Here is a 21,677-nt window from a genome sequence, read left to right on the forward strand (position 1 = left end):
AGATGTCTGCGGACCAACGTCAACTTCCAGGCTGTCGATTAACACACCTGTTAATTCCTGGATTACGATTTCATGGCATTTTTAAAAGGCCGTTTGTAAATAAGATGTGTGTTTAAGTAAATACACAGAGGTGGATCATAATGACCCAGAAAGCCCATCCAGAAGCACCAGAGCAGATGTGTTGAAACACAATTTTCAGCTGCAATGGACCAGAATTCAAATGCACTGCAGGAAGACTTTTTAAATTTCACTAAAATAATTATTAAGACGAGATGCTAACTTGACGACAACGGATCTGTGACCTTATCATAAAGGTCCTCAATTTTCTTTGCAGCCTCGTGCACAATGATTTTATTTTGAAAATAGACAGGAAGTGTCTGGTTATGTAACCAGGAAAGCTTCCTATGGAACACATGATGCACTGTAATCACTTTGTAATAAATCATATCATTGTGAAGCTTTTGCTATTTAAGTGTCAGTGTGTCACTATGTCAGTGTAAAGTCAGATTAAATTATAGTTTGGTGATTGACTATTTATAAGCACATTACAATATGCCATAACTAGATATGCATAATACTCATATTGATGCAACACATTTTTCTTTTTTTTCTGTTTTCCAGTACAGCAACCCAACACAATCAGTAACCAACTGTTCAGGGTGGGGGTTAGTCGTCTCCACTCATCTTAAGCCAGGATCACACAGGAAAGTTTACCGTGGAAATGACTTTATTATAGACAAGTTGCAGAGTTCTTTCATTGAGAGAAGAGACAGAAGGCTACATTACTGGCTATTAACCATATATATAGTTCATCACAGTTATGCATAACTTGGCTCTGGTGGAGCTGAGAGATTTGCATTCAGCTGTGGACCACGAGCTGTGTACTGCAACCGTACAGATGGAGCAGGGCTGAAAAAGCTGCGACAGCGACACCCTGACTACAAGCCTGAGTACGAGCCTGCGAAGTTCCTGAGACAGCGTGGCTGTGAGTAAGATGGGACCGTTGGCAGGCTGAGATTACTTTTCCACAGATAGTAATGGATAGTAAGTTCCTCAGGATTATTTATTTATTTATTTATTTTTTAAACTGCTAGTTTCTTTTTTGTTGAGTTTTGCTGATTTCAAAAGGCCCCAACCCACCAAATCAATAGATCCTCATCAAAACATGTTAAAAGAATACAAAATGTGATTTTTTTTAAGTCAGGATTTATAAAGAAATATAGATAAATAGGTTTCAAATCCACCAACTACTGTCATTAACCATATTTGGGACTCCAGAAGACGACATATTAGATGTTGTAGTTATTTCCATCCTTCCATCCGGGACATAATAACAGATAATAACGGAATTAGAAGAGTAAACAAGTTGTTTTTCCTTCACCTTCTTTCCGATGCTTTATGACAATGTTAATGTATGTTGAAACATAACTTCCTGCACTGAAGACCCACAGTTTATTCACCTACAAGACACCTACAAGAGATCTGAAATGAAAAAACAGTAACAAAAACGGGGAACAGAAGGTGGGGAAGCCCTTTTCTACTGAGTTCTTGGTCTTGCTTCAGAAGAGCAGGTCTTTAGTAGCTGCGTCCAAACAGCGTGTAGTACTGAGCCGGCTCCTTGCCACTGACGCACATCTGGCCAGGTTGCAGGGACTTCAGGGGAGAGAAGGGGATACAGAGACTCTTGGCTCCCATGGATGGGGCACCAGGCTCCAGGTCTTGGTCCCTACACAAGAACAAAGCACAAAAAAAAAAAGATTTTAGTGGCTCAAATAGAAGTACTAGAAGCAAAATGAGGCGCAATCAACCATCAAAAACCTGATGTGAATGGGCCAAATTATACAAGTGCTTTACAAATCACCAAACATCCTCCATATAGTGCAGTGAAAGCTGATTTTCTGTGATTTGTTTGGGGCGACTAGGTTGCCTTCAGCAGAAAATCACGTCAGAAATGTTGGACGTACTTGGCAGTGGTTTTCTTGATCCAGTCCTCGCATTCAATGCCTCCACAGAATGGGATCTGGACAATCTATAAAGCAGGACAAATATATAATGTATTAATCACTGTGATGAAGGCAGACAGTAAAAAGTGCACATGTGTTGTGGGTTGTGGGTTGTGTTACTCACTTTGCCCTGGTCCAGCTCTTTCTGGAACAGTTCCATTGTGTCCACAGCCACCATGTGAGTCTTCAGGTCATTTGAAGCTCTGACACAGCAAACATTTTTATCAACATGTTAATGGTTACCATGTGTTCTGCTGCCAGAAACTGTGTTTGTTTCCCCACTTACAATCCATGCAAATCATTTCTAATGCAACAGTGTCAACAGTTCATGCTTTTATGGGAGCTAGTGCTGACCAGCGGTGGAGCCGTCTTTCATCTTGACCCAGATACACATTTTATTAAATTAAAACAGCTTCTAAAGGTCAGTTGCATGTGTTTATGTAATCCATATATATGTATAATGCAGCGTGACAAATGTTTTTTTATGTGCCGTCCAGAGTTTTAAATATCTGATTGAAAATTATATTTACTAATCTATTTTTTTTTAAAGTTAATTTTATTTTATGTTACGTTTCTGAAAGGTTTTGTGTGCCAAGTATAAATGTGACCCTGGTGTATTATACGGCTTACTTGTTGAACAGGCTGTTCTGGATGTCCTCCAACATGGCGGCTAGCTTCTTCTCCACCTCCGCCTCTGGAATCGTCACCTTTGCGCCCGAGTCCCTCCTCACTGCGACACACTGGTGCTGCTGCATGTCTTTAGGGCCCACTTCCACGCGGATTGGAACTCCCTGGAGAGAACACGCACCACAGTCAGTACGCTAACATGGGCATTTATTGGACATAACGACAGATTTTTGGAGACGTGCGGGAGAATATACAGTAGCAAGGGTTTGCAGGATGAAGCTAGACAAAAATAAATCTACTGCTATAAAAGTCATTTGTTCTGACGTGACCACTGACTTTACAATTATTCACCATTTATCATTTTAAGTTAAAACTAGTACTAGTAAGTCTAAACAGCACATAGGAAAGGGTTAGTGTAATGAACTGTTTCGGATGATAATTATTTAGTGTGTCGTTCATATTTCAGTGAATACACATTTTACAATGATTATTGCTTATTTAAAGAAGCACCATTGTTCTGAGTTATTATATCTAAAGTAAAAATGTTTTTAATGCAGCAAGTATCATTATATACCTTTGAGTACAGTAGAAACATTTGTACTGTTAAAATAGTCTTAATAACCTTGAGCTCCCAGTGGTTGAACTTCCAGCCTGGGGAGTAGTTGTCTCGGAAGTCAGTCCTCACTCTGATGCCAGCATCCTGCAGCCTGGTCAGGTATTTGGAGCACTGGGCTAACAGCGCCTCCTTATCCTGCTCTGGCAGGGATGCAGTGAGACCGCATGGGATGATGACAACCTGGGGAAGGGAAGTGTGATGTTAGCCCGGTTCTTTAAGTCAGCAGTGGTTTGTTTATTTATAATAATTACAAAAAGTTTGAAAAAGATGTGCCTAAAGGAAGAGTCATTCTAATCCAGTATACTTTTAGTCAAATTCACATTGTGTGCATGTACAAAGCTTCGGCTTAGTTTAAGTGGAAAAGGTCAGGCTGATATAAACTAGAGCAAGGCTTTTCTGACAGTGGGGAGCTCAGAGTTGAAAAGCCTGATAATGGAAGCAGAAGTTGCTCAGAAGTTCACGTGTGAGACTGTAATATATTGTCTACCTGCAGACAGGCCACTTTGGGTGGCAGCACGAGTCCCATGTTGTCTCCGTGGACCATGGTGAGAACTCCAATGGTCCTGGTTGTGATTCCCCATGAGTTCTGGAAAGCCAGCTGCTTCTCGCCGGGCCTCTTGGGATCCTCAAACACAATCTCAAACATCCTGGAGAAATTCTGACCCAGATGGTGGGACGTAGCTCCCTGTGGAGGCAGAAGGACATCATCACAGTTTAGTACATTCACTTACTTCTTTATACTTAAATTCTGCTTGCCTCAGAATGACAGGATCAAGTGAATACATGTAAACAAACATGTATTACCTGGATGGCTCGGCCGCTGGCAGAGATGAAGGCCTCCACAGTAGTTGTATAATCTCCTCCGGCAAACTTCTCCTTCTCCGTCTTCCTCCCCTTCACCACAGGGATCGCCATCAGCTCTTCGTACACCCTGGCGTACAGATCCAGGATCTGCAACACCTAAACGCACATAATGCAACAAAAAAAGACTCCTTTTAGCAAATAAAAACTGCTGCAGTTTGGTCCAGTGTTCACACTTAGACGACATTAATAATTTTGGCTAACCGAACACAGCAGCTTTATTTCAAGGAGCTGAGGAAAAATCCCATAAAACGTTTAGGAACTGCAACCATTTCTGTTTAGTCTAATAATTTTTAGAGGCTCAGCTGTAACCTGGGAAATTAAAATAACAATTGACAAATATAATTTTTTCAATATTTTGCAGGCAATGACTGCCTGAGGTCTGGAACCCATGGACATTTACTGCAGCCGTCTACAGCTGATGCTGTCTATGTTTTTTTTTTGTCAGTCTCCATTTAGCTTTGTCTTTAGGGAGTGAAATGCATGAGATCAGGTTACTAACTGAGCCACAGCAGAATATTCCTCTTCTATACCTTTAAAAACTCCTGGGTTGCTTTCCAAATAGGTTTGAGTCTTGTATTGTGTACACTTTATCTCTACATTCATGAGCTGTTCCAAGCCATTTTTCTTCCTATCATGTTGGTACAGGCCGATCTGAGTTTCATATTTATACAGAAAGCTGTTCCACAATGGTGTTTTGGAAAAGCCAAACACTCTACCTACCTCCCGGAGAGTGTTCTTCACTTGTCTGGATGTTGTGATTGGGATTCTGAAGCTGTTAAAACTGCACTTCAAGCTCATATTTACTTTATAACTATAACATGAATTTTGTTTCAGTAAACAGCCTAAATAGAGAAAACTTTTTGGGTCGGTTTCAAAACTCTATATATCTCTATATATCTTTGTCTCAGCACATGTCAGTTACGGATTTACATGTGTTTGAATATCGTAGATGAACATATGAGATGTCAGGCAGCGTTGTCAGATTCATTACCTCCTCGGCTGCCTCCTCTTTTGTGGCGAACGCCGTGTGTCCCTCCTGCCACAGGAACTCTCTTGTCCTCAGGAAGGGCTGGGGGTGTTTGAACTCCCATCTCTGAAGGAAGAGTGAAAGAATTAAATAGTTAATAAAGGACTGAAGGCCTGAGAGAGTTTGAGAGGACACCAGTCCACTGTCAAGAGTTTGATTGTAAAGTGAAAATGATAGAGGAAGCAGTTGTTTTAACACTGACCACAACGTTACACCACTGGTTGAGTTTGATTGGCAGGTCTCTGTGGGACTGAACCCATTTAGCGTAGGCTGGATACATCACTGAGGTAAATGAAGACAGAAGTCAGGAAATTAGCAAAACAAATTATTTAAATTAAAATGTACCTCGGCTCCATTAAAAATAAGGTTAAATGTTTTAAAGGCTACATGTTGAGTGTGTGTCTGCATAGCTGTGGTCCTAAACTCCACTAAAGAGCTCTTACCCGTCTCACTGGTGGGTCTGACAGCAATGGGCTCTGCCAACTCAGTCTTTCCTGACCGTGTTACCCAGGCAACCTGAAGAAGGGACACCGCCACCATTAAAGCAGACTATATGCACATTTTAAGCTCTGTATTTTTATTCTGGAGCTCTAAGCAAGGCGGCTGTTTTAGTGCTTGTAGTTTTTGAGTTCCTTGCAATCCATGATCATATGTTCTACGTTCTTTTAAGTAGTAATATTTACCTCGGGAGCAAAGTCTTCAATGTGGGACTTTTCCTTCTCAAGGGCAGCCTGAGAGACGAACATGGGGAAGTAGCAGTTCTCCACGCCCATTTTCTTAATTTCTCGGTCAAAGAACTCTTTGATGGTCTCCCAGATGGAGAAGGCCCATGGACGCAGCACATAGCAGCCGCTAACGTCATAGTACTCAATCATCTCCGATTTAGTGATGACCTGAAGAGGAATTTTGCGAACACATTTGAGAGAATTTTTATAAAAGGGTGGACATTTGAGTGGATTTGGAGGAAAGTGTCAATGGTGAGAAGAGGCTTCACCTGAGAGTACCAGTCAGACAGGTTCTCTTCTTTCTTAGCCTCCAAGCCCAACCTGAGACATGAGACACAGAAATTAGTTAGTGTGAAACAAACCTCGACATAAAGAGCTACAACATTCAAACCACTGTGAGGTGAATCCAACCCAATGTGCTCCGCAACGCCGCAAAACTGATCACGAATGGCTTCATGAAAGGGTTGAACTGTACTGACAGATTACCCAAGCCTAAGCCTGAGGACCGACCCTGCAACCCACAAGACCCAAAGGATCCACAGTCCAGTGTCAGGTTGCACAGGAGGTTGCACCCCCAGACGTCCCCTATCAAGACCCTAAATAGTCAGACGTTCTTTGGCAGCACAAGTGGATATGAGACACGTGGTTTAAATGCTGCGGTTGATCTAAAAGCATTAGTGCTGTATGCAAAAAACAAATAGATTTAAACAAAGTTGGGATCTTATTTGTAATATCTTATGACTAGTTGTGAGACAAGTGGTGATGATGTACTCCCCCAGATGCGATGACAGAGCAACACAAATACCAATATGTCAGGTCATGCCGGCTTAGTTAGTCCACACAGCGTTAATAAGATCATTATGCTTCAGTGCACCAACACAAAGGAGTAATAACAGCAAAATTCATTCCAATCAATCGTGTAACTCACAGCAACCAGTTTTCAGACAAAACACAAAGGTGCACCATGGTAGGGGGAGGGGGGTGGCATGACAATCCCTTTTACTGGCACAATATGATCATATTTACTACATATCTGAGGAACAAAAGTTATTTGTGTACTTTTTTGCATCTTATATCAAAATGTTTGTCTAAAACACTTGTCAAATGAAAGGTTCAAGAGTGCTAATGTGCCAAAAAAAAGACTCATGGTCAGGGTGTTAGCATGTCAGTATTAGCTAATTAGGACTAAACACAAAGTTCAAAGTTCAGCTGAGCTGATGGGAATGTCAGTTTTGAAGGGATTTAGTCACATATGGAGGTTTTTATTTGCTGATTGCGCTAGGACGACTCAGCAAACCATCAGTCATCAGGAAACAGCCCCTCCACACTATGGGTGTGTCTATACCACACCCTCCCTCCCTACAATTGAGGTGTCCACATTACTAACAAAATAAATTTCAGGCACATTACATTGCCGCTATGTAAGCTCCTGAGTGCTGCACCTATAGTAGCTTTAACGCTAAGGAAGGCCTTTGACGAAGTCAGGGTTTAGCATGTTTGCACCAACCGTGAAAATCTTTCCAACAATTGTAAAGATACTTCACTAAAAGCCAAACTGTCAACCTCATGGTGCATGGTGATTTAAAAAAACAAAAGACTACAGGGTTGATCCTCTGGGGATTATGAATGCCCGTACAAAATTACATCTTCACTCATTCGAGAGCCGTTGAGATATTTCAGTCTGGGCCAACAAGACCGACATTGCCATCCCTTGAGCCATGAAAGCCAAACACTGAGACAATTAATTGTGCTGCACTATCTCAAGGTTGACAGCAGACAACAATCACATATTAAGCAGGTCTAAACGACATAAAACATTCAGACTTACCAAATCTGATTCAAAAACCCTCTCCGTCGTACAGCTGTGCCTCCATCTTCCAAATCAACGCAAGCACCAACGTCTTTGTGTTTCAGCACTGCACTAAAGGCTGGAATCGTGTTCACTCCAGCACTAGCCCTCCGATAACGTACAACTCAGCTGCCAGTGACTTGAACTGACCATTCAACACCTCATACTAAACAATGCAGCTCACTTAATGTATTACAATGTGATCAAAACACAAGTCTGAGATTGCAACTCACTCTTATTTATTGGCTGTAACATGCTAACATTCCCAGTCAGTTTAATCAAACTCATAGTAAAATGTAATTAAACTGATCCACATATCTGTTTATCTGTAGCGCATTTATTTCTCATCAGCTGTAAATATTTCCACCAGTGACTGAAGTCTGAGATTTTAAAATACAAATGTAAACAGGTAATTTTTTAGAAGACAAAGATAAATTTGGATTTGTAGATGCAATTAGTAAAATAACATTTTGTTCCTCAATATCCTTAAACTGATGTTCATGTTATTTATTGTTTGTACATTTTAACCAAATTCAGATAAGAACTTGTCATTTACAGTAAACACCGTGTTAGTTGACTAGCAGATTATTATTTCTGGATACTCCTTTGTTTATTCCCTTTCACCCATTTCCAGTCTCTCACCGTGTCTGTTTCTTGGGTCCTTGACCCTCTCCTGAGCCTCCCGCTCCTCCTGAGGACTCCTTGCCCTGTCCGGCCTTGTCTCCTTTACCCTTCTTCCCGCCTCCTCCTCCTCCCCCTTGTTTCTCAGACTTGTTCTCCCTCTCCTTGCGGTTCTTGTCCTCTCCTCCAGTGGCTCCAGCAGCAGCCACCGGTTTGTAGTCCTCTCCGGTGAGAGTCTTGTACTTATTCTTCATGTCCAGTAGAGTCTTCACAGCTTCGTCCACCTTGTCCTGAAATGGACCGCTTGTTTGGCTATTGCTGCAATAACATATTCAGTTTCACAATGTGAGCGGCTGCTTACCTTAGGGGCCTTCTCAGACTTCAGCTTTCTCACAAGCTCTCCCTGTTGGGCAACCTGTGAGAACAGTTCCTGGGCCTGTGGGGAAGAGCTGGACTGGTTGGATGTAGAGATGGTCTGTGTCTGAGGTTGGCTTGCTGGGGCTTGCACACCTGGTTTGTAATCCTGTCCGGTCTGCTGTTTGTACTCTGCCTTCAGAGCCAAGAGTTGTTTCACTGCAGCATCGACCTGATCCTGGTGAACAGTAAGAATACAAACATCAGTCAAATCCAAGAGTAGAAGGACTGCTGAAAGCTATACAAACTCTGAAAATAAGGGGCGGTGGGAAGTAAAATCTCACTTTAGGTGCTTTTTCAGTCTTCAGTTTCCTGACCACTTCTCCCTGTTCAGAAACTTTCCCATAGAGGCCGGTGTCAGCAGGGGCAGGGCTGGGGCTGCTCTGGACTGGAGCTGGGGCCTTCTGAGCCGGGGCCTTCTGAGCCGGGGCCTTCTGGGCCGGGGCCTTCTGAGCCGGGGCCTTCTGAGCCGGGGCCTTCTGAGCCGGGGCCGCTCCAGGTTTGTACTCCTGGCCTGTCATCTGTTTGTACTCTGCCTTCAGGGCAAGCAGCTGTTTCACTGCTGCATCAACCTGGTCCTGGAGAAACATGGTAGGAAAATGTAACTCGGCTCAAAGGCATTTTTATAATCCACAACGGATACCACATTAGTGTAGTGTTGAAAACAAAGAAATGTGGGGCTAATTTGGAGCCATTTAACGTTCAAGTGGCAACGCAACACCCGTGACAAATTAAGAGATAATCAACTGTCCCACAAGTTGGGACCTGTACCGTGTCTGTTTTGTAACCTAGATTACTGTGTTGATGTGAGAAGCTGTGTGCCATGGCGTTAACTGGACGGTCGATAATAACTTTGCTATTAGTCAGCTCAGAATTTATTTTGTGCACCTTTCCTTTCTCGAATACCTTGGGAGCTTTTTCAGACTTCAGTTTTCTCACGACTTCCCCCTGTTGTGCGACACGTTCATACAGGACCGGGGAAGAAGAAGAAGAAGAAGAAGCAGAAGGCGAGGAAGAAGGGGGAGGGGAAGTGTTGGAGGAGGTCGTAGAAGAAGGTGCAGAAGAGGAGGAGGAGGGCGCGACCACTCTTGGTTTGTAATCCTGACCGGTCAGCTTTTTGAACTCTGCCTTGAGAGCGAGGAGCTGCTTCACTGCAGCGTCAATCTGGTCCTAATATCATTGACAAATAATCTTACAGTTTTTGGCATTGGCAAGAGCAAACTTGGCTGTCATGCAAATGGCATGGGGGTATTAACGGTGACTGGACAAATGAGATGGGACACGTGAAGGGAGCGAACAGACAAATGATTTCTGACGCAAGAAAACGAAGCACAAAGAATGAGAACACGCAAAATTAATTGACAAAACGGTACGATATAAACAACAAACAAATGACTCGGGACTCGAGCGGAGATTAAACAAGCAGACGAGAACATGATTATGGATCAGTAAAATGTTCCATACCTTAGGTGCCTTCTCTGCTTTCAGTTTCCTGACCAGCTCACCCTGCTCAGAAACACGGGTGTAAGGACAGGAGGTAGAGTCTGGTGAAGAGGTAGGTGGGGCCGGGTCAGACGTGGGAGGAGTCATGCCTGGCTTGTAGTCCATACCTGTTTTCTGCTTAAACTGTGCCTGCAGACAAATAATCAAATCAGTGAAATGTTTAACTAAATGTCTTTGACACATGTTTTCACTGATGCTGACATACCTTTAGAGAGAGAAGCTGCTGAACTGCCTTGTCCACGTCATCCTTAGAAGCTTTGGCAGTCTTTAGCTGGCGGACAGCCTCGCCTTGCGCAACAATGCTTGAGAAGAGGTCAGATCCTGAGCCTGAGGTTGGGGCAGGGGCTGGAGCAGAGGGTGAAGGAGCTTTGGTAGCGGTGGCAGGCTAAGACAAACGAGGAGAAGAACAAGAAAATTACTGGTACCAGTTTACCCCAGATGTCTAAAAGGTATTTTTTAACCCATCTAATACTTAGCCCAAGTATAACTTCTGTTTTGCTGGTTAGACAAGTTAGCAATCACCATTTAATGCTCACACTACTTCCCACTGATGTCCCAAAAGATGGTTGTGCTGTGCTTTCTGTTTTGGTTCAGTTTAAATGGCACAGTTCCAGCTCAGATGAACACTGATAATGGTTCGTTCTAAGATCTTATACACTGATAAGGTAGTCAGTGCATAATAACAAAATATAAAGCGCTCACTGTGTTGCTGGAGGCCTGGCTCTTGCTCTTGTCCTTGGACCCAGCAGTTGGCATCTCCTTTGTGTGACCGTCGGGAATGTAGAGCAGGACGCAGGGACTCTCCTTACAGCTGTTAGGACTGAACACACAACACACAGTTAGACACAAACAAAAGGGCAATCAATCATGCCGCTAGAGCAGAAAAAAAAAGCTTGACAGTGCTGAACAAATCCAAATCTTCTCACCTGACTGGCTCGTAGGGTTGGTCACAGATGTAGAAGCCCCGCCTCTGAAGCTGGATGATGTCCCCTTTCTTCAGGTTCTTCAGACAGGGGTCGCCAAGCATCTTCTCCTCTAACTGAGATCAACGAAGTCAACAGATGAGACAGGAGTAACGCTGTAAATGTCACACACATGCTGCACACACAAGAGCATAGAGCCGACCTTGCTGTTTTTGTTGATGTATTCTTTGAAGTCGTCGTCTTTGGTGATGACGGCTTTAGAGATGAGAGGCTGGTAGTTGATGCAGATGGTGGGCAGCAGCGGGGCCCTGGTTGTGTCAGTCAGCCAGGTGATCTTGGTCGTCTTCTTGTAGTCTTTGTTTTCCAAGTTCAGACGAGCTTCCATGGACACAACCTTACCGTCAGGCCCCCTGAGCGACGAGAGAAGGTTGAGAAGGCTCTTTAGTGCCTTAACACGACACTACTCTCAAAAACATAGAATCTCTGAGCAATGATTGCACATACTTGTTGATTTTGGTGATGATGAGGTTTCCCCAGTTGATGAAGGTGACCACTTCGCCCTCTGTGAAGGTCTCGGCGTCGGCTCCCTCAACCATAACTCTAGGTCCATACCAGACGTCCTTCATCCCCACCTCTGCGTTCTGGATGGGCACAGAAATGTCTTCAATTCAATGCGTCTAATTTTTGATAGTTTTGTAAATTGCTCAAGTGGTTTAAGAGATTTATGCAGAAAAAAGCGGAAAAACCTTTAATCAGTTAAGGTTTTATAGCAGTTTTTTTGGAAGTGGATATTTTTAGTCCTTAACCACTCAAGAGGGAAGTAAATTAAACTGATGTTTGAGGGTTAATAACAAATTTCCACTGAACACACTGGATCACGATACACAGCACTATGCTCAACTGCAAGGACTCCACACAGAGTTAAAGACCACAACAATGGTTTTGCAACATCAGCCAATTACATCCTGTGTGATGTCATTTCTTCTGTTCTTTTCCCAAAGAGACAACTTTACCCTTGTCCATGTCACGCCAATGTTTGAAGCTGTGATCGGCAGATATCCTGCTTCTTTCTGTTTAAATAATAAACAGTGATTTCCCTCCAGACATATTGTTCTATCGTCCTTCACATCATCCTGTCCCTTCAGGATACTTTCCCTGTTCGTACAATGTAGCTGACGTAGCTCATTCACGTATCTTATGTGTGAAATCGTCTTCAGCCTGAGGTAGCAGTCTATAGCTCCAGAGAGTAAAAGCACACACCCTGCATTCCTCATCTGGAAAGTCCTAAGGGAAAAGATGCCAGCAACTCTGGGCTTCACACCAGCTCCAACACAAACCAATGGATGACGTCACACCTCAACAATTATTCATCTATACGTCTTCTATATATACAGTCTATGAACCGTAACACATGCCAGACCACAACACAGGTTTGGCTGCCAAGAGTAGAACATGGCATTGCTACAGTTGACGAGGAACACTGTTCAAAACCTTCTAGCCACAATATTCGAGTTAGAAACACAGTGTGCTTCTCACAAAATACATTTCTGCCACACAAATTACTCAGCGAATGAACGACGGTTTTACGAATAAAATCACAACAACTGGTTGTCATGAAACGTTAATGTTTTGACGGTTAAAGCACTTTAATTGTAAAGGTAGATCAATCACCTAAACAATCAGCACAGCTACAGTCAGGCTGCAAAAATTGCTAACCTTAGGATGTTTGGCCACTTCTTTCATCTCTTCAGCAGCCTCTGGGACGGACACCGGAACCACGTAGGAGCTGGACAGAGCTGTGTACCTGGGAGCTACCGGGTCAATGACCTAAAACATCAACACAGGAAAAGACGCATACACACACACACACAAACACAGTCAGATCAGTAAAAGAACCAGTGCAATATATTACTTTATAAAAACCTCCATATATAAAAAATGCTGCGTAATGATAAGACAAAGCAGAAAACAATGCTTGAGTGAAAGGTATGACGTAAGCGACAAATGAAGAAAGTAGGCCACATGAGGAAGATTGTGAACGGAATTTGACCGCATGATTGACTCATGACTGTATGCAGGCTAGGGACACAAGCTTATGCTCAGCTGCTTATTCAGACACCATTGACGTGCACTATTTTACCAGCCAGGTTGAGCCAATGATAGCAAAGTTATGTGAAAAGTAGTACTTAACGTGGGGTAAACATAAACCCAGGAGAGAAGTGGTGGATGTTACTCTTTAAACGTCTTCATGTAACACTGAAAACATGTCAAAGGCAGCAACTACACATGGATCTACTAGAATGATACAGGAACAGTTCTTCTGCTCAAAGATTTCTTACCGCGAAACAAGCTCTCTTTAGACATTAATACATTTACTTTTATGTCACAGTGTCAAGTTTGACCACATTGAGTATATATATATATTAATTTTTATTTTTTTTGAAGATACTACTATATTACACTCGTCTTTCCTTTTCTCCCTGATAAAATCTTTATTTCATTTTTAATTTATATTATTTGACCCAGTTTAGGCTGCAGCGTTCTGCTGTGAATTTCTAAAGTGGAGCCCTTTGACACAGCTCTATTGTTCCTCCTTAGAATTAGTTGCATGTAATGTTGGTGACTTAGAAACTGAAAGCGTTGCTATTACGATGAACGCTAGAGACGTGCCAGTGTATGAAAGGACAACTTCTCTAAAGCCAATAACAAAATCTGTAGCTGAGTGACTGATGAAGGGAGGGAGTAGTAAAGGAGACAAGAGATGCTGAATCTCCTGCAGGTGTGGACATGTTATTTAAATGGTTTAGTTAATATGGTAAAAATTAAGACCAATAATACTAAAGCAGAAAACGATAAACCCACAAACAACCGCTCAACCACAAATGATGCATTTACCTCTGGAGCTAGTCCCCACAATGACTAATTCAGAACATTACAGAATCTACAACACACGCTTTACCTAGAAATTCTGTTTTAATTACAGTTTAGAAACGCTTATCCTCTCTGAGCATCTGTTTGGCTGATAAAATAGCGAAGGTCGTGGATGGGCGCATTGTGAGAGCAGGGAGGGTGAAAATGAGGAAGAGCAGGGGGGAGCAGGAGGTGGAGGAGTACCTTCAGACAGCTAACTGGCAGCTTGGAAACAGAAGAGTGAGATGCCGTTTAATGTCAGATACAAGGAAGGAGGGAGGGAGAGATAGAGAGAGAGAAAGAGAGAGAAAGAGAGAGAGAGGAAAGAGGTAGAGACACATTTACACAGAATGGGTTGTTCACATAATTTCTCCTTGACATCTGCTAAACCTTCCTGAGTTTCATCTCAGCCTCTAACCAAGACACACTTTGGAGTAAAATGCACCACAAATAAATAAAGATTGAAGTAACTAAGATTTCTGAGCAGTATATACAGGGATCAGCCATAACATTATGACTGATATAGGTACAGTATAGGTAGAAAACAGCTCTGAACAAAGACGTTAGCAGCAGATCCTTTAAGTCCTGCAAGTTGCGAGGTGGGGCCACCACAGATCTTATTTATTTGTGTAGCACATCCCACAGATGCTAGACTCCCTCAGCTGCCCCTGCCGACTTTCCTTCCTCCAACAGTAAATAAAATCTCCATGTGATGTAATAGACAATGTTAGATATCAGAACAGCCCCACCACCCCCAACCCTCTTCTTTCACCTTCACCATTATAGGAGCTTTCAGGAGAGGAGAGGGGTCAGCATTAACACCCTGACTGACCTATGGAGCCCCATACGTAACAAAACTCAGATTCACCGTTTGCTCCGACACCTTACTATCAGAACCAGCATCAACATTTTAGGGCAATTTAAGCTACAGCAGCTCATCCGGATCCGGCCACATGGCCCAGGCTTCCCTTGCCTATTACCAGATCACCACTTTTCCTTCCATAGGCCACTTTTGATAGATACTGAGCACTACCGACCAGGAACCACCCACAAGAGTTGCAGTTTTGGAGATGCTGACCATCACATATTGCCCACTTTTCCTGCTTCTAGCAACTTACAAAACAAAATGTTAACTTAATGCCTAATATATCCCACCCACAGACAGGCGCCATGATAACAAGACAATCTGTTTTATTCCCTCTATCTCATCTCAGGTCATAATGTTACGGCTGATCTGCATACATTCAGTTAATGTGAATTATTGCACAATGTGAAAAAAATCAACAGTAGATCCCTGGAGACAACACAGTAATAAAATGTGTACATAAGTGAGCTTTACCAGCCAAACACGCTGAAGAAGGGCGGCTATATTACTTCAGTGATATTGAAGTGTTTGACTCTTGAACTAGTCTGACATCAAACAGACAATGGTGCAGTAAAACATTTGTGAAACCTCTACAGTGGACGCCTGACAAACCTGTTCCCTCTCCTATCCAAAGTCTAAAACGCACCTGCTTTCCAGTATAACAAATATGACAATTTACACTGCAAGCAGAAAAAAAACCAATCCCAAATTTCGACTTTCAGCTGCAAAAATAGTTTTTCCCTCAAAACAGTGTAAATCTGTACAAAGATAATATCCTTTCTGGAAGGGATCTTTGGCTACAATTGACACCTACTTCATTATTGTTTCAGGTGTAGCTTAAAACTAACTCAGTGAATCAAATGCTTTCACTTTCTGCAAATATCCTAAACTGTCAGCAACAACCTGTAAAAGACTCTAGAGAGAAAAGTGTCCACAACAGTAGACATTTTACAGCAGGATACTGACAGTTAACGCAATTAGGAAATATATAAAAATATATAAAACTTTGCAGTTACATAGTGTAGTGACTAAGTGAATGAGGCATGTAGGATTAGAACATTTAAAACAAACACCTGTGAAAAATGCACGTAACCATGTTTAAACATACATAAACTTTAAATAACCCCAACTTAACGTGCAGGAAGTTTAGGGGCATGAAACTGTCCGAAGAAGGCCAGGTGGAGAGGGTTAGTTGAACATGCATATGAAGCCCTTTGGAACAGATATAGTTGTCAAACTGACTTTAACTGTGGTCACGTTTGGTGATTGTTAAATATTTCTGAGTCATCCTTCCTGTCCTGTCCACCACTGTATCCGCCTCCAGCTGTCAGAAACCTCACAAGACTAACCTCTCATTTTTTATTATTTTTTTTTTGAAATGGAAACTGAGTTCACTGTCTGGTAGGGTCACACCATCTACCAGACTCTGAGATGAAGCAGCAAGTGCCAGCAAGGTAAAACACGCAGAAGAAGCCACACTGATGTTCAGACAAATACATGGTGACAACAAATCATAAAATACAAAGAAATGTGGGACATAAAAAACAAAGCGGCTGGTTTGTTTTTTTTGGAAGCTACGGGGGTTAATAAGAAGGGTGAAGTGTGGGGCAATGAGGCAGAGGAGAGGGGAGGTGGTAAATGAAAGCGTGAAAACAGAATGACGACAGCAAAGCAGATAGAAGCCATGCCAGCAGTGAAGGCAATTCTCTGAACCTGTGCCGATTACCGGCTTCAGCCCGGAAGGATTGTGTTTCATTCATTAAACATGTCTCATTCTGGTCTATTTACAGTATGCGATTGTAAGTGAGTGATTTCAACTTGTATACATACACCAGGCTTCATCACGCGTCCTTACTCTACAGTATATACAGATTAATTAAAGCTATCAGTCTTGTACGCTAACAAGCCCTGCAAAGTTGTGCAATATTGATTTCAGTCAAATGCCCATCATGTCAACATCAGCATGCTAATATGCTAACCTTGCTAACAATGGTAACGTTATGATGCTTAGCAGGTCTAATGTTTACTATAGTCATTAACTTAATTTAGTGTGTTAACGTGACAACATTTGCAAAACAGCATTAAATACAAGTAGAGCAAGTGTCTCAGTCTGGGTCAGACCAGTTGTAAAGAGAAAAAGAAAGTATTTTAGAAAATGAAAACAAAAAACTGTGTGATGCTCAATTGTGTCCACCAATGTCTGATGTAAAACTAATAAAACCATTTTTAAAACTGTATTTGTGCTGCTGCAGCAAAGCTTTATGGCCTAACAACGGAGCAAAACTCATGATCAGAATATTATTTGTCGCTAGGTTCAGAAAATCAATCCTAGGTGAGAAATGACAGTATTAAAAAAAATAATAATTTACCTTCTTATTGAAGGCCCAGATCTTGTCCCACTCCATGTTCACCACTGATCTTGATCCACCCTAGAAAGAGGAAGATACAAGAAGCTTTTTATTATTTTTGTAAGTAACTGCAGCGACATTATGACTGAACATTTTAGCACATGTGAAAATATAAACAAACTTGAAAGATTACGTTTTAATATAATATAGGTTTTCACCCCATTTCTCTTTTTAACTAATGACCGGCAAACAGATGTACCTGGGCTGCTATGAACTGCTTCAGACCCTCCACAGTCATTCCTCTCCTCAGGACTCCTCTGACAGTGGGGAAGCGAGGGTCGTCCCTGAAAGACAGGATGAAATAACAGTCAAAAAAAATAATATAGGAAAAGAGAAAAAAACAAAACAAGAGAAACCAAACTAAACTTACCATCCGTCGACGTATCCCTGGTCGACGAACCAGGTGAGCTTCCTCTTGGACAGCACTGTGTTGTTGAGGTTAAGCCTGGCGTACTCCCAGATGTAGGGCTTCCTGAGGCGCAGAGCGTCGATTATCCAGTAGAACTGGTCGTCACGATCGTGGTACTCTGTGGTCCTAAGAGCATGGGTAACACCCTCCAAACTGTCCACGATGGGGCAGGCGAAGTCATACGTTGGGTAGACTCTATAGAAAAAGGGACGGGGTGTTATGTTTTTACACATCAGCTGAAATTACTGCTACCAGGCGATTACGTATTAACTGTGGCAGGCGTACTTGTAGGTGCTTCCGGTGCGAGGGTGGGGAGTGTTCTTGCAGCGGTAGAGGGTGGGGTCTCTCATGCAGCCGTTGTTGGAGCTCATGTCCATCTTGGCCCTCATGCAGCAGGTCTGACCAAACTCCGTCCCTGCTTTCATCTCCGCCCACATTTTCATGTTCTGCTCCACAGCTACCGAAGAAAAAGAGGAGGTCGCATAAATATGTGCATGTTGTAGTGTGTCAGCATTCTCTATGAGTTTCTCAGGCGTACTGTTGCTTCTGCATTTGGACTCGACGCGCTGCTCCCTCTCCTGCTTCATCTGCTCAGGAGGGGTGTCGTCGATGTAGGCCTTGCCCTCAGAAAGGAGCTGCTCCGCAAATTTCATTATGATGGGGAAATGGTCACTGGTGTAGGTGAACTGGTCTGGATGAATCTGGAGCATGGCAACATCTTCCAGGATCACCTGAGGCGGAGAAAAGATGAGGAGAAATAAGAAACTCTTTTTTCCTTTCTTGTGGGTTGGTTTGGTGACACCATGATTAATTCACAATATATTCATGGTCTCTGGGACCATGGATATCTCACCTTCTCAAAGTCCTCCTTCTCCTTCTCAGGGTTGGTGTCATCAAAACGCATGATCAGCTTCCCTTTAAATGAGACCTGGTAGTGCTGGTTGAGGAGGGCAGCTTTGGCGTGACCGATGTGCAGGTATCTGTTCACAGAGACGCAAAGAAATGGTCCAGGTTAAGAAACATATTGATTGAAATTTATAAAAAGGAGCTTCTTCTGAACTCCAGATCGCTCCTTACCCGCTGGCCTCAGGAGGGAATCGAACCACTACCTTGCCCATCTCAGCTCCTGGCAATTCCACAAACTTCCCGACATCCTTCTTCTTGTCGTCCGACTGTCGAAAACAAACGCAGTTGGGTATGCGACCAATACACAGCCTTATTATTATTCAGTTTAATACTTAAAGTAAACCTCACCCAGCTTGACATTCATAGTTAAAGACATTTCACTTCAATTCTCTAAATTGTAAAAATCACTAGTGTACAGCTGGAAAAACACTTACATTGGATTTGTTGAGTGGAGTTCTCTTGCTGGCATACTTGTTACACACAGCAGTGAAGGGAACCTGTGAGCTCAGGAAGAAGAACCAGCGGCTGATGTGGGAGAAGGATTTGCTCTGGCTTGGCCATTCCCCATGACCTGCAGAGAATCAACCTCAACTTGACATGATGTATTTTACATTAAAAAAAAAAGAAAAGAAGATTGTGTTACTGACCTTTGAGGGCAGCCCAGACAGACAGGTCAGCCAGGGTGACGGCATGTCCAACAAGGAAGGTGCGTAGAGACAAGACTTTGTCCAGTTCACCCAGTGCCGCAGTCAGACCAGGCTGATCACACAGCCGCCGGGCACTAAACTCCAGCCAGTGGTCAACCTGAGGAGGACACCAAACGGAATCTCAAATGAGGATCACAAATCCCAAGTGGTTATGACATATTTAAGGTTGCACACAAATGTACACACCTCAGTCTGCTCCATTGTGTTGGCTCCATAGAGGCCAAGAGCGGGAGCCACCCGGGCCAGATAGCGACTGATGGAGTTGGCATCGTTGAACTGGATGGAACTGGACGGAGGAAAGACAACAAAGAAACATCCTGTATTTTCACATACACATTCTATACAGTATGCGTTTTAACGTGACCAGCAGCTTTTTAAGTTCACTGTGTCACCTACTCTGAGATGTGAAGTCGGTTGTCTTTAGCTTCCTCCACCGACACCTGCACAGTGCTCTTCACATGCTCTGCAGCCAGGAGGGCTCCTGCAGGACGGAGGACAAAATACAGCATTTGTGAATGTTAGGTAACTGGAAACCCCACAGATCTGACAACCAGTTGAGCTGGTTCTTAAAAAGAGACTTGAAAACACCTGTTTTGAAGACTGGGTACAAAGCACTCCTGCACTAAATCTAGTGCAGGGGCCTTCAGCATGTCAACAGCGGAAAAGTGCTTGGCTAAAATCTGTGGATATAAATACGTGTAACAGGATTGGGGCTATATTGCTTTTAAATGGGATCCCAGTTCATTCTGCACCAACAATCCCACAGGAGCCTTTAGCTAAACAAGGCGAATTAAGAACTGTATGTATCTGGTTTTACTTTTGGTGGAATCTGCTCTAAAGAGCAAATCCGAGCTAAAGCTCAGCAAACAAACACAGAGCAAGATATTCCACTATCCAGAAACAGTGCTGCATCTGCTGATAAACAAACGAAACAAAAAACAATGCGCAAAAACACATGAACTTGAGTCCACGTTTCACAGTCTTGCATCAGCCTCTGTTCAAAAATATCCCAACAAGGGCGGCGCTGTTCAGCCACAAGGCTATTTGTTTGAATTAGCTCAAACTGAAATATTAAATACAATTAAAACCATGTCGTTGGAATAATTTAATTTAAGGTTTACAGCTTACTGACATATAACATGTAAAAACCTACAGCCACTCGGTTGAGCTAACTCGGGCTAGCTAACACCTGTCACTGATGTGTTTCCCATTGAATGATGAGATTTATCAATGCTTCTTTTCAGAAAGCACACAGTTTTATTTTTCATATAATGACCCGTTAGTTGACCTAACAACGAAAGTGAATGTGTAATGTGTCACATGCTAAGGTCTTTATTTTTTATTAACAACTGTCCACATGTTGTGGTTCTTTGAGTGCCACGAATACAAGGCAGCTAGCTCGCTAGCATTAGCATTAGCATACACACTGTGGCTCTCATGTGCCGGGTGGCTAGTAGAGCTACGGCTACATGAACACACAACCACTTGAACTTATATGGACACACCAGTTCACGTTCATACACAGCTCAGGTTACAGAGTATGCTGCTGTGGAAACGAAATAGTTTTTTTTCTAATTCGGCTGGTTTAAACGATCTTACAGGAAAAGAGGAACTTTAGTTGTTATTAATTGTCTTTGCGTCAGCAGCGTGACCAACATAAGCGCAATAGCTGCTACAATGACTTTAACTTGGGAGGCAACTATCCACTGCTGAATATACGCAATGACATATTTAGCTGGAGAGCAACCCTCTTTCAGTGTGTTAGGGTGACACGTAGAGAGGCTAGCAGCTAAACTAGCCCAGCAGCTGCTGTCATTGGGCGCATGCATGCAAGCTCACGGTTCATTGAAGAAGTCATCTTTTTTGTTTTTGTTTTTTTTTATTCAGGCATTTCCCGCAGCCGCAACTCACCTAGAGGCGGGTTGCTTGAGTTGATGGTGAGGTTTAACGCCATACTGCGAGATCCTTCTTCCACAGAGGTGGTGAAGCTTTAACACTGGTGAAGAGACACACTCCACTAAGCAGACATGCAAATCCACACTGCATTCAGCATGAAGACATAGGAGGGGTAAAAGACAATAAAGAGGCGCAACACTGCCACCAACTGCACAGGAGTACAAACACATGCACACCAGGATAGAGATGGAGATTTATTCATTTTCAAAACATCAAAATCAGGTGATAAATCAGAAGCCTTATCATGTCAGATAATGTGATTTATTTTACTGAAACATGTCCCAAACATAATTATAAGTCACACACACAAAAAAAATAAATTAGATTAGATTAGAGATTAGATT

The 21,677-nt window shown here is 42.7% G+C and overlaps 1 protein-coding gene across 2 annotated transcripts; it reads right to left on the reverse strand.

Annotated features, from left to right (window-relative positions):
• Positions 1-538: 538 nt before the first annotated feature.
• eprs1 (glutamyl-prolyl-tRNA synthetase 1) lies at positions 539-21,503 on the reverse strand. 2 transcript variants are annotated; one of them, XM_084541137.1, is made up of 35 exons: positions 21,289-21,503; positions 19,774-19,858; positions 19,564-19,663; positions 19,318-19,474; positions 19,105-19,241; positions 18,842-18,936; positions 18,618-18,744; positions 18,303-18,495; positions 18,050-18,221; positions 17,726-17,959; positions 17,555-17,639; positions 17,317-17,376; positions 12,889-12,999; positions 11,677-11,813; positions 11,375-11,582; positions 11,176-11,288; positions 10,952-11,069; positions 10,455-10,634; positions 10,211-10,378; positions 9,653-9,916; positions 9,031-9,324; positions 8,694-8,924; positions 8,354-8,622; positions 6,132-6,183; positions 5,821-6,030; positions 5,581-5,653; positions 5,340-5,419; positions 5,102-5,203; positions 4,051-4,206; positions 3,734-3,931; positions 3,253-3,426; positions 2,634-2,794; positions 2,128-2,206; positions 1,965-2,029; positions 539-1,726 (listed from the first exon to the last, which is right to left on the reverse strand). In XM_084541137.1, the coding sequence occupies exons 1-35, from the start codon at positions 21,329-21,331 to the stop codon at positions 1,576-1,578; spliced, it is 5,082 nt and encodes a 1,693-aa protein (XP_084397263.1). In that variant the 5' UTR covers positions 21,332-21,503; the 3' UTR covers positions 539-1,575. The 2 variants fall into 2 exon arrangements, with proteins under 2 accessions (XP_084397263.1, XP_084397262.1); XM_084541136.1 differs by lacking the exon at positions 9,653-9,916 and having other exon boundaries at positions 541-1,726; positions 21,289-21,501.
• Between the last annotated feature and the right edge of the window lie 174 nt (positions 21,504-21,677).

Source organism: Chelon labrosus (assembly GCF_963514085.1).
Source record: "Chelon labrosus genome assembly, chromosome: 3".
Classification (NCBI taxonomy): domain Eukaryota; kingdom Metazoa; phylum Chordata; class Actinopteri; order Mugiliformes; family Mugilidae; genus Chelon; species Chelon labrosus.

Bases quoted from the DNA above. Each gene is read 5' to 3' on its own strand.
- eprs1 (XM_084541137.1), bottom strand. From the start codon at position 21,331: ATGGCGTTAAACCTCACCATCAACTCAAGCAACCCGCCTCTAG. The intron at 8,925-9,030 runs GTGAGATTTTAC...ACTGTTCACCAG, and splicing joins AGACTGAAAAAGCACCTAAA to GATCAGGTCGATGCTGCAGT. The intron at 5,204-5,339 runs GTCAGTGTTAAA...CTCTTCCTTCAG, and splicing joins ACCAGTGGTGTAACGTTGTG to AGATGGGAGTTCAAACACCC.